The sequence below is a fragment of the Balaenoptera physalus genome (genome assembly GCF_965194825.1).
Source record: "Balaenoptera physalus genome assembly, chromosome: 10".
In the NCBI taxonomy this organism is placed as follows: Eukaryota; Metazoa; Chordata; class Mammalia; order Artiodactyla; family Balaenopteridae; genus Balaenoptera; species Balaenoptera physalus.
Window position 1 is genome coordinate 107,900,577 of NC_138889.1, and position 12,021 is coordinate 107,912,597.

Genomic DNA, 12,021 nt, shown 5'->3' on the forward strand with positions numbered 1-12,021 from the left:
AGGACATCTTTCTGGGCCCATCCTCCACTGCTCAGCCCAACCCGGCTGCACGTGGACCAGCGCCACTGGGTTCCCCGGGATGGCTGGGTCTGGCAGGTCTAGGGAGCTTCTGGGTACAACAGACAACAGTCTCTGAAGGTAGAGAAGGAGAAGGGGACCTAGGAAGTACTGGGGTCCTGCTCCCAGCAGTCCCAGCCAAAGGGTACAGCTAGGCCTAGTGGTCTGCACAAAATAATCCCAGGATTACAACTACCATTTAGTAAATGTCAGTCTGTACTCCCATGCTTTCTCCAGGACTGCAGTCTCCAGGAATCCCAGTTCCCACTGCTGGGAGAGGGCCTGGCTTCGAACCCAGGACTGTGGGTCAGGGCACAGGCACTTAACCACCAAGTTAAATGGCCTCTGTAGAGGCCGCAGCCTTCTCTTCTGTGGGCCTTCTCCTCTCTCTAATCCCCTGGTTAGGCCTCAGCCTTAAGGCCCTTCAGCATTTGTCCCCAGCCCACTGCCCCAGCCTCATCCTCTCCCGTCCCCTTCCTCACACCCTAGGAGGTTCGGCTCCCCCGTGACCTGCTGCCGGAAGTCCCCACTGTTCCCTGAATATTCCATGTCCATGCCTTCCACATTTTCTGGTACCTCTGCCTGGGACGCCCCTCCCCACCTCAGCCCAGCCAGCTCGTATTCATCCCTCAAGGCCCAGCTCAGGGGACACCTCCTCAGGGATGCTTGCCCCAACTTCCCAGTGAGATCACTGGCCCCCTCTTCTAGAGTTTCATATTACACATTCTGCAGGGTCCTCACAAGCCCCATCACAAGTTACATTCTATTTCCCATGGCCTTGGGAGGAGGGTCACAACTCCTTTGTTTCAGGGTTGCCAGACCAGCCACAACCTGGCACAGTGAAAAATGGTCGAAGGAGTGTGGCTTTATTTCAGCTCCCAAGGTCATAGCTTGCCTCACTTTCCTCTTTGGTAGCAAAGCAGCCTCTGGCTTCTGAGCAGGGGGACTGCGCTGGCTCAGCGCCTGGCATATAATAGCTGCTGAGGGAATGGTCACAGAAGGCAGGAGGGCAAGTGGGCAGAAAGGCCGCTGCCTGTCATCTCAAACCCCCCTGCTTTTCTCTGTGCTGGGCAGGGTAGCACAGGTGTGTGGCCAAGCAGGCCTTTCCTGCATCCCTCTGGAGAATTGGCTGACTGCCTCTCTGAGTCTCCATTTCTGAGAAGGGGGAGCCTGGGGAAGCGGAGGACACCGGTGGGGGAGAGAGCGATAGTCATGCATGCGGCCAGGCGCTCTGCCCGGGAGCACAGGGCTCCTTGCAGGCCAGCGCCCCTGGCAGATAATGGGCCATGATGTGGTCAAGGGGGCCTGGGCCATGATGTGGTCAGGAGGGCCCAGCGCAGGGATGCCCACAAGTCCCTGCCCCTCTCAGGGCCTTGGTCATCCCATCTGTCAAATGGGTACACTCATCCCCACCCCACCCAGCTCATCAAAGCCAACAGAGCTGAAAGCGCTTTGGAAAGTGAATTCATTGTACAAATGGAGAAGGTTATTATTAGACCCAGGAGCAGGGTCAGAGGGAAAAAACAAGCAAAAAGGTGGAGTAAGTGCTTAGGGCTCTCGCCTTGAGCCCCTCAAGGAAAAGGGAAGCAGGCAGTGGGCAGGAAGAACAGCACCTACAGGGAGGTGGGGGCTGGGTCCTGGCTCTGCCAAGAACTGGTCACTTCCCCCTGGGACTCGGTTTCCTCACCTGTACAGAGGGGAGCACAATCCCTGCTGGCCTCCCTCCAAGGGCCTCAGTGTGGCTTCAGTGAGAGAGCGGGTGCAGAAGAGCTTTGCAAACTGTAAAGTGCAGTGCACACATGCAGGCTAACTGCAGTTCTGGGACCCAGGCCCAGCTGGGCTCTGGGGAGTGGACACAGTAAATGCTGGCGACGAAAACCCTGTTTGAGGCCCAGAGGGTCCTTCAAGCACCCTCAGATCCTGAACTCCTTCTCCCTGTCCCTTCCACTTCCCTGGAATCCTCTGTTCTGGAGTCCAGGAGACTTGACCATGGGGTCGCTGAGGCCGGGAGAGAAGAGGAGCTCCTGCCCAGGGCTGGCCCCCGCTCCCACTCTGAATCTGAAGCTGCGGCCACACCAGCCACACAGTTGGCAAGGTCCCACCTGTGGCCTCTGAGCCCCGGCACTTGGCCAGTGAGTTTCTCATGATTAACAAATGCACTCCTGATGGTGAGGAAGGGCCATTGTCCTCGGCCCTCTTTTTCATGATCATCACCCTTTCAGTGAGGTCTGTGTGCATCTAGATAGTCTGTCTCTGTGCGTCAGCTCCACTCCTGGGGAGGGTTAGAATGGCAGATGGTGAATTCTTCCAGCACTCCAGGTGGCCACCAGCCCAGGAAGGAGAACAGCACCTGCCTCTTCCTGGCACCCCCAGACCGTGGGGCCCCAGCTCAGCAGAGGCTTGAGCCCGGCCCACCATTCCCCCTGTGCTGGGTCTCAGCTCCGAAGAGAAGATGCTGGGAGAGCCCTGGACGGAGCACTTCAGAGCAGCGCCTTGAAGAGGAAAGAGAGGGAGGCTCCACAGGACAGCCCCAGAGCCAGGAAGAAGGTCATGAGGGTGCCGGCCACCTCCCTCTCGTGTGGCAGCACCTGCCTAGAACACACAGGAGTAGGAGCTCTTAGAAAATGTCAGGCCCAACCTGGACCCAGCCCTGTGCCCTCCGCCCTCCTAACAACAGGACGCCTGAGTTCTAGTCTGGGCTGACCCAACCTCTGGTCACTGTAATTAGGCCCTTCTCTCTGGACTCCAGTTTCCTGATCTGTAAAATGGGGCCACTGGACACAGACATCTCTCACGCCTCTGGGGTCTAGATGCAACTGCCTTCCTTCCTGGCAAAATGTCCCCTACCTGGTCCTCCCGGTCACCTCTGCTCTCCCTGGATTCTCAACTCCATTTTCCCTAGAGTAAATAGCCCAGGAACTCTGCTTGTGATCAAAACCTTAGCTCCCTTGCAACTGAGAATTTGGGGGAGTAGCTGGGCCCTAAGGAATGACAGTCCAACACATTTATTTCACAGATGGGGAAACTGAGGACCAAAGAGGAGGCCCCAAAATCAGTGCCTGGGCTGCTTTACTGGGCAGGAACCTCCCCAGCCAAGTCCTCCTCTCCCCAGCTCCTGGCCTGGGGCCGGCTCAGCAGTTCAAGCCTGACCTGACAGGTGGCACCAGTGAGGCCTGGAGACAGCTAGGGCTGGGCTGGCCCCCCTCAAAGAGCTAGCCCATCTCCCTGCTCCCAGGCCCTCCCCCCCACCTTCCCATCCCCCAGACCTGGGCGCCAGGCACATGGTGAGGGACACCAGGTAACCATTTGAAACAGCAAAAAGCAGCATGAAAGTGATGAAGTAGGCATCCTGTGGGAAGAGGATGGGCAGCCGGGACCTCTCGGGCACGTGGCACAGCATGAAGAGTGGCACAAACAGGACGCGCAGGCAGACCAGCAGGGGCAGCAGCCGGCTGTCTTCGTCTGGCTGCGGCAGAAGGTTGGGGTGAGGGTGGTCCCTGGGAGCAGGGTCTCTGCTCCAGGGACACCCCAGATAGACTCAACTATCACTTCCCCTGACCTACTCCATGTGTGCCAGTGAGGACGCAGCACTTGGGCCTCTGGAGAGCAAGCAGCTGGGCCAAGGCCACCCAGCAATCAAGGACCAGCCTGGGACTAGACTTTGCCTCTCCTGAGCTCCAGTTCGTGCTCTCTCCATGGCAGAACTAGACAAGCATCTTCGGTTTTCAACGTTGGTGGCTCTGAGCACCCCTGGGGGTTCCAAAGACCCCTCTGGGGAAGATGGGTTTGGAAGCCGGGGATCCAGGCCCCATCCTGGCTTGGATGCACAGCTTGTGGGATCTTAGTTCCCCGACCAGGGATTGAACCTGGGCCCTTGGCAGTGAGAGCTCGTTGTCCTAACCACTGGACCGCTGGAGAATTCCCAGAGCAGCTACTCTTTGATCTACTCTGTTTGTTGTGTGTCCTTGGAAGATTTCATTTATAGAAGCAGCATCTTGGCTAAAAGCAATCTAAATACTAGGAATCTTGTCTGACCTCCCACGTGGTGCAGGAAGCTCCACATAACAGTCTCTAAGCACCGGGGTCTGGGCCCTAGGCTGGATGCTGGAGACACCGGTCAACTGGACAAGGCTTCTGCTTTCAAAGAGTTCATAGTCTAAGCCCTGGCTTGCATATCTCCAGGGGGCCAGGTGCTCACTGCTCAACCAGCCAGCTGTTCCATTACCAGACCCAGACCAGTGGGACTGTTGGGACATCACCTTTCTGTGCTCTTTCACACCCTCTGATCCCCGACTGCTTCCCCAAACCGTCAGATCACCCCAGCCTAGGTGTGCTCACCCACAGGAAGTAAGAGGTCAGGCTCCGTCCCAGACAGTCCATGACGTTGAAGAGAAGGAAGCAGCAGATGGGGTTGAAGAACTGACCTGGGAGGGAGAGAGGGCTTATCCTGGTCCCGGCTGCCCTCTTCCCTCTCTGCCCTTCATTCCCACTGCCCTGTCCTCTTCCACTTCCCAGCACTCACTCCACTTCCCGGGGCTGGTAGAGCTGGTCACCATGGCCGTGATGGCTGGGAAGACAGACAGGGTGACTGTGAAGACCAACACGAGGCACAGCGCCGTCAGCCAGATCTGGGAGTCGGAGGCAAGGGTGTGAGCAGGCGGGCAGACCCAGAGCCCAACGCGCAGCCAAGCCCTCCTGCTCAAGCCCTGGCCCAGGAACAGGACACTGGGGCCTGGCCCAGCGTGTCTCTGACCCACCATGACTCTGTCACCTTGGGTGGACCGGGTGAGTACTAAGGCCCCAGTCCATTCTGAGTCTCTGGGGAAGGCTGGAGAGAGCAGCCCTCTCTTCCCCAGGGATGGTGGTTGGGGGCTCTATCCAAGCCAAACCTTCTGGAAGACAATGAAAACTGAAGGTTTTCCTGGCTTCTGGGGTTCCTCTGGCTCCATCTCTGTCTCCTTCTCAGGGTCAAGATCCAGAGTCAGGGCTGCCTTTTGGGGGCTGTTGGGAATCCCATTCTTCTCATCTGGGGCAAGAGGGGAGGGCAGGGTCATGCCTGTGACCCACGCTTGTGACAACCAGGCCCGAGGGAAGGAGATTCCAAGCAATTAAAACAAGTGACCCTCCACCAGCCCAGGGTGCAGGCAAAGAGAATTAACAATGGAAATATGCCGAGCTACTATTTATTAAGCCCATACTTGTGCATGGCAGAGTTAAGCACCTTAAATGGATTATTTCACTGCCATTGCTTTACAAATAAAGAAACTGATGCTCAGAGGGGTTACGTGACTTGACTAAGGTCACACAGCTTGGGTGTTATGAAGCTAGAATTCAAACTCAGACACACTTGGATCTAGAACTTGTATGCCTGAAGCTCTACTGCCTCCCCATTTTATAGAGGAGGAAACTGAGGCCCAGAGGGCAAAGGGATGACTTTAATCCCATTGACTTCCCTTCAAGAAAGATCTTCTGCTTCTGATTACACGAGGCTACTAGGGATGAGGGTTCTGGTTGGGGACAGAGGGGAAATGCTTCCCTGTGGTGGTGGCTCTAGCCTCCTCTGGGTCCTCCACCTCCCTGGCTGGGTCCCAGGCTCACCAGACTTGAGGAGCTCAGCTTTGGTCTCCAGCTCTTGACCTTGTGCCTTTGATGATTTCTTGGCCAGGTAGTAGCGGGCAAACTTCTGCAGAAGGAAAGCGTTGTCCCTGCCTGGCTTGGCTGAAGTGCCTGGATCCCTCCCCACCCTGTTGACTTAGAGGCTGGGATCCCCCAGTGGCTGACTCCTTTGGGGATCAGGGCTGGGCCCAGGTCCCCTCTGCCTCCTTTGGCCTCTCTCAGGGCCTCAGACTCAGGGCTGTATCTGTGATGCTCTGAAGTGGGCCTTGAGCCCAATACCAGGCTCACCAGGTGGGGCAGGCTCAGGTAACACACGATGGACATGAGGACGCCCACGCAGGGCGTGATGAAGTACCCCAGGGCGGAGGTCTGGGCATCCACGCCACCTGTGCAGAAACTTCAGCTGCAGAAGGGAGGTGGCTGGTCCACCAGCTCCCGCAGGGCTAACAACTCTTTTCCTACTTCGCATTATGCATGTCTCAGATTCACCTCCCGGCATCTTCCATTCCTCCCACTAACAAACTCAGGACCCTTGTGCCGGGGGCCCCAGCCCAGCCCTTCACGTCTCTCACTCTTCCCCATATGTCATTTTTGTTGAGCACCTACTATGTGCTCATTACTGCGTGCTCATTACTGCATGCTCCTTACAATCTGAGGATGGAGCTATAATAATCATTCAGGTGGGGAACCTGACACAGATAAGTGCCAGCCAATGCCCCCAGCTAGGGAGCGGTGGAACCGGGATACAAACCCAAGTCCATCTGAGTCCCAAACCTGTCCCCTCTTCCCTCAGCCTCAGCCTACTGCCACATGCCAGTGCTGGCCTCAGGAATCCTGCCCCTGGCCCCAAGTTAACCCAATCCTCACCTAGTCATTCTCTCATTGTATAACTCAAGAGCCCCAAACCCAATCCTCAGCTCCCCCATCACCCCATCACCTCCATCTCCACCAAAGCCCAAGGCACCCTGCTCTTGGCACACTCTCTCTGCTCCCCAGAATCCCAGAGGCCAACCCTGCCCTCCAGCCACCCAAGTCTACTCACTGGCCATGGACATGAGCATGGCAAGAGCAGCGAAGATCCCAGCCAGGCCCTGGCCGCTGAGGAAGAGGGTGCTGTACGTGGAAGGCATGGTGCCCAGTTGCCCGAAGAGGCTGCCCTGCAGAACTGCACAGAAGGCTGTGGAGGGACAGGATTGGGGGCCGCTGCTCAACTAGGCAGGCCTTGGGGGCTCCCTGGAGGAGGTGTTGGCAGGGTGCATAGGGGACTCCGGACTAGGTTGGGTAGGCATGAGACTCTGGACATTCCGATGTAACACCCCACATTCATCCCCCCTCCGAGGTGCAGCCCTAGGTGTGAGGGGCTAGGGGCCAGGAGACCTGCTCTTAGGTCACTGTGGGGCCTTGGACGAGTGACTTTTCTTCCCCCCTGGGCCTCAGTTTCTCATCAGGGATATGGGTGATGCTACTGCTGTCTTCCCTTCTTGGATACCTTGGGCCCTTTCAGTAAAAAGCAGAGGCTGGGCTGAAGCCCTGGGGGGCTGGGTGGGGAGGTGGGGAAGGGCAGCGGTGCTCACAGTTGATGAACCAGACAGAGGCCATGGTGATGGAGAAGAAGGGCCCGGGGCTCATGTCCACCTTGACCAACACCGCCGTCAGGGTGAAGAGCAGCAGGATGGCCAGCAGGCTGCCCAGAATCCGCACCGTCTCAGGGACGCTGTTCATGACGGGGGAGGGCGGAGTGGGCATCGCTGGGCCCAGGCCAGGGGAGGGGAGGGGGCAAGAGTTTCATCCCAGGGCTGGACAGTGGGGGCTGTGGGAGAGATGCAGGGGGAGGGGAGGAAGGATGGGAGGTCTTCCCTGGGCCCAGAAGGAGCTGCCTCAGCAAAGGCGGGGAAGGGACAACAGAGGGATGGCCTGGGATTGAGCCCAAGGGGCAGGGCTTCTCACCACTGGTACAGGAAGGAGTTGAGGAGTGTGAAGAACAGCAGAGGCAGCTGGGACAGCAGTGTCACCCAGTTGTTGAAGTTGAAGGTATCTGCAGGGCTCGTGTGGTTGGTGCCCAGGGTCTCGGTGGTGCCGTTGGCCCCTGCCAGACGCCCCTGGAAGTACTGCCAGGATGCCAGGGGAGTGGGGTACAGGGTCACCCTACAACCTACCCTCAGGAACCCCCCAGCCTTCTCTGTCTACCTCCTCCCATGCTTGGGATTGCTCCGTTAACTTCTGCGGGACTGACTCTCTGTCCTTGCACCGTCCCCAGCACCCGGCACACAGTTGGAGCTCGATGAACGTGCATTGAATTGAACGGCTGAAGTCTGGGACCGAGCCCAAGCCCTAAGAACCCCCAACTTGGGCCTTGCTCCATCTTTGGATCACCCCTCCTCTCCTGTGCCCTGGCTCCAGCCCCCAACCCCACTCCTGCAGCAGCTTCTAGGTTCCCAAGTATTTATGGAGCTCCTACTGTAAGCCAGGCTCTGGCCCAGGTGCTGACCAACTGCTTTCTCTCTGGAACACACATCCTGCCACGACTCTGCTTAACTCCCCCGCTTCCCGTCCATGGCTCCCTGTTGCCTGCAAGGCAAAGCCCCAAGGTTTTGGAACAGCATTTGGGGCCCTTCAGAACCAGACCCTGGTCTCCCTTTTGTGCCCCATTTCCTGTTCCGCCCTGCTAAGCTCCGGGCACCCCAAGCTCTGGCCCTTTCTCTGAATAAGCTAGCACTCTCCTGCCTCTCGGTGTCTTTGCAAGGCTGCTGTCTCCGCCTGGGGTGCCCTCTCCCCTCCTACCACTCCCCTCCCCCAACACAAACGCTGTACCCAAGTTACAAATCACCTCTTCCGTTAAGCAGAAGGAATTGCTCCCTCCCCTGGGGACCCACAGGACTCTGCTCCAAGCCTGGGATGGCACGTGTCATGTTACATTATTTATATTTCTTATGCACCCATCTTGCTCTCAAGACCATGGGCTGATTCATCTTTGGGTCTCCAGGGCCCAGCACAGAGCCAGGCACTAAAGAGGCATCTGGAAAGTTGTTGCATTTAATATATAAGAATAACCCAGTCCCAAAGAGAACACAAGCCCCACATTCCTGCCTTCCCTTGAAAGAATGTAAGCTCCGTGAGGATGAAACCTTCCTCTGCTATGTTTCCTTCTGTACCCCCAGTGCCAGGAACTCTAGGTGTACATTAACTATTTGTTGGATGAATGAATGTAATTCATGCTACTTCAAAGAAAACCAAAGGCTTGGATAACCCACTTTTTGAGTGACTAGCCAGGAATAATGACAAACAGGGGAAGTAGGTGGGTAGCTCCTTTCTGGTTCCACAGGATCCCCTGACCTGGTGGCCTTGCCCCTCTAGGATCTGGGCATCCCTCAAAGCTTGGTCGTCCTAGCCATGAGAGAGGCACCTCCCCTCTCTGAGGATCCTGCCTCAGCCGACAAACGGACATAATGAGGAGTCAAAGGCGGCGTGGTGGGGAAAGGCAGCTGGAGGGACGGACGGTGGTTGTGACCGTGGGGCTGTCACTCCAGCCACGAGTCTCACCGGGATGGCTGTGATGAAGAAGTTCCAGGGAAGGAGGGTGCCCAGCCCCAGGATGAAGAAGCTGATCCCGACCAGGTGGTAGCTGTGAGGATCATTCAGAAGGTCACCCGGAGGACGTCCCGCTTCGGCGGCCCCTCCCACCTCCCAGGGCAGCTCCTCCAGAGAGCGGACTACAGCCCCCATCACCCAGGCTCAGGCACCCGAGGGAGGCGGCTGACGGGAATTGTAGTTCCAGCTGGTCTGCTTTGAGCTTTGGAGAGCCCGAAGGGAGCGGGTCTGAGCTGCCCACGGCCACCGGATCCCCATACGCACCCCATCCGGTCCCCAACTCGCCTGTCCTGCGGGGCGTCTCCTCGCGCCATGGCCGCCCAGCGGGATGCGCCCGGGTGGGAGAGAGATGGGGAAGCCGCACCTGCACCTGCTCCGGGGCCCGTGGGCCGAGCCGGGGACCCGGGAAGCTGGGTCTTGCAGGTGGTGGACAGGGGAAGGGGGGGTCGGGTCTCCCCGAGGGGAGGCTGGAGCCGGGCAGGGAGCCTCGAGCCGATTTCGCCTGGTCTCAGGCTCCGCAGGCTCCGACCTCGGCTCCGCCCCCGGGGCGGAGACAGAGGGTCGCACCACCCCTCCCGGCCTCAGGACTGGGGACTCCAGACTCCCGCGTCTGATCCCGGCCCGACCTCGCCATCCCCGGACCCCACGGCACCTCGCGCCGCCCGAGAGGCGGTGACTCGGAAAGATTCCTCCGCCGCCTCCCCTCTCTGCGGGCGCCTGGCCCGGACCAGTGCGGGCAGGGTGGGGGGAGGTGGTGGGGAAGGTGCCCCCCACCCCCCAGCGGAGTGCTGTGGAGCTGACCTGGCGAAGGGTTCTCCCGGCTCCGGCAAGTCGGAGGTGGTGCCGTGGCGCTGCTAGCGCCGGCTAACTTGGGAGACCGCCCAGGGGCCGGGTCGCCGCGCGCCCGCAGAGCCCCGGCCGAGGGTGTAACCCGAGAGCGGCCGGTGCCGGGGGAAGCCGGAGAGACCGTCTGTCGCCAGCGGTCCTGGCGGGCTGCGCCTAGATGGGTCCCCCGGGAGGCAGAGGGGAGGGCCAAGTGCAGGTGCCGGTCTGGAAAGCAGGTGCCGGTCTGGAAAACAGACGGACCCTTCTCCTCCAGTGGGTGCCTGGGGAAGCGCCGGGACTTTGGGGCGCACAACGGAGGGGCGAGTCCCTCCGGGGCCTCCAGGCGGGCTTCCCGGTGGCGGTGTGGCTGAGCTCCGGAGCAGTGAGGGGCTAAGCAAAGGGTCCGGAGGAATGGGTGAGCCGGAGGTGAGCCCAGGCCCGCCCCCTAGCCTCGCCTGCTGCCCTCCCACCACCGCCGCTTAAAAAACAAATTACTTTCAGCGGTCCCACGTCACATCTTATCAAACATTAAGATGCACCCACTTCCCACTTTTTTCCGTTAAAAACTTTGAAAGATGATAGACCATTGCCCTTTTGTAATTAATTCTCTCTAACTCATATAATTCACGAGTGGGTTTGTTTTCTCTTCAATCGTCATGCGTATTGGGGATGCTGGAGAAATAAGAGGTTTTAAATCACAAATTATTTGCATAAGTAATGACATTTTTTGGCCATTTCCAGGTTCTTGTGGGGTTTTTTTTCCTCTAGCCGACTGTGAGTATGTGAAGCAAAGACTGTACGTACCTGTTTTTTTTTTTTTTATATTTATTTATTTGGTTGCACTGGGTCTTAGTTGTGGCAGGCGGGCTCCTTAGTTGTGGCTCGCCGGCTCCTTAGTTGTGGCATGTGAACTCTTGGTTGTGGCATGCATGTAGGATCTAGTTCCCCGACCAGGGATCGAACTCGGGCCCCCTGCATTGGGAGCGTGGAGTCTTAACCACTGTGCCAGCAGGAAAGTCCCTACTTACCTGCTTTACTGTTTATTGCAAACATCTAGCACCACTGCCCGATACATAGCAGGTGCCTGATAAATGTTTAGTTAATAAATGGATTGCAGTGATGTACAAATGATTTTAGGGAAAACAAGAGACATCATTAAACTATAGTGAATGAGAAAGTGATTCTCTCTTCAATTTGCTTTCAAGCTTTCGGAATACAACAAGGGGGAAAGTCTCCATTGCGGTGCTAACATGTTTCTAACATCTATTAATCTCTCTCTCTCTCTCACAAACACACACACACACACACACACACACACACACACACACACACACTGGCCTCAGGGCTTCTGCTGACAAATTTACCTAAATAGAGATCAATAACTTATGTTCATTCTATGTGTTTTTATAGTTACTTTATTTTTAGGGCTACTTATGCTGGTTTCCTATTTATTATAAGATATACTTTTCCTTGAAAATGAATTTATTTATACATTTAATTAGAGGGGGGCACAGCTGTGACACAAGTTTCCATGGAAGTACATGAGGAACTGAGGTTTAAGGAACATTGCATTTGTGAGGCAGTGAGCAAAGAGGATGAAGGCATTTCACCGAGAGAACAGCCGTACCAGGGTCAGGGACATAAGAATGCCGACACAGCAGGCACGGCAGGAGGAGGGAACGGAGCCTCTGCGACAGCTGGTCTAGTTATGACCGGCCTGAGGGCTGAGTAAGGAGTGTGGATTTCATTTTAAAGGAGGGGTTCTCCACTCAATCAGACTCAGTCATTCCTCTAAGAGAAAATATTTTGTTACTATCCTGCAGTGAAATTCATCTGTAATAAAACCTATCTATATACGCAAAAGTTAATGTCAATAAAATACCCTAATTGTACTACCCAGGATAAAGAAAAGTATCTAGTAATAAAATAATGTGT

At 56.7% G+C, this 12,021-nt stretch overlaps 1 protein-coding gene across 2 annotated transcripts; it reads right to left on the minus strand.

Moving 5' to 3' along the window:
* Positions 1-2,412: 2,412 nt before the first annotated feature.
* SLC29A2 (solute carrier family 29 member 2) lies at positions 2,413-10,030 on the minus strand. 2 transcript variants are annotated; one of them, XM_082477468.1, is made up of 12 exons: positions 9,526-10,030; positions 9,214-9,295; positions 7,621-7,781; positions 7,248-7,387; positions 6,716-6,850; positions 5,962-6,059; positions 5,656-5,740; positions 4,947-5,083; positions 4,580-4,685; positions 4,396-4,481; positions 3,324-3,523; positions 2,413-2,649 (listed from the first exon to the last, which is right to left on the minus strand). In XM_082477468.1, exons 1-12 carry the CDS (start codon positions 9,573-9,575, stop codon positions 2,538-2,540), a joined length of 1,392 nt encoding a protein of 463 aa, XP_082333594.1. In that variant the 5' UTR covers positions 9,576-10,030; the 3' UTR covers positions 2,413-2,537. The 2 variants fall into 2 exon arrangements, with proteins under 2 accessions (XP_082333594.1, XP_082333595.1); XM_082477469.1 differs by having other exon boundaries at positions 9,547-10,029.
* Between the last annotated feature and the right edge of the window lie 1,991 nt (positions 10,031-12,021).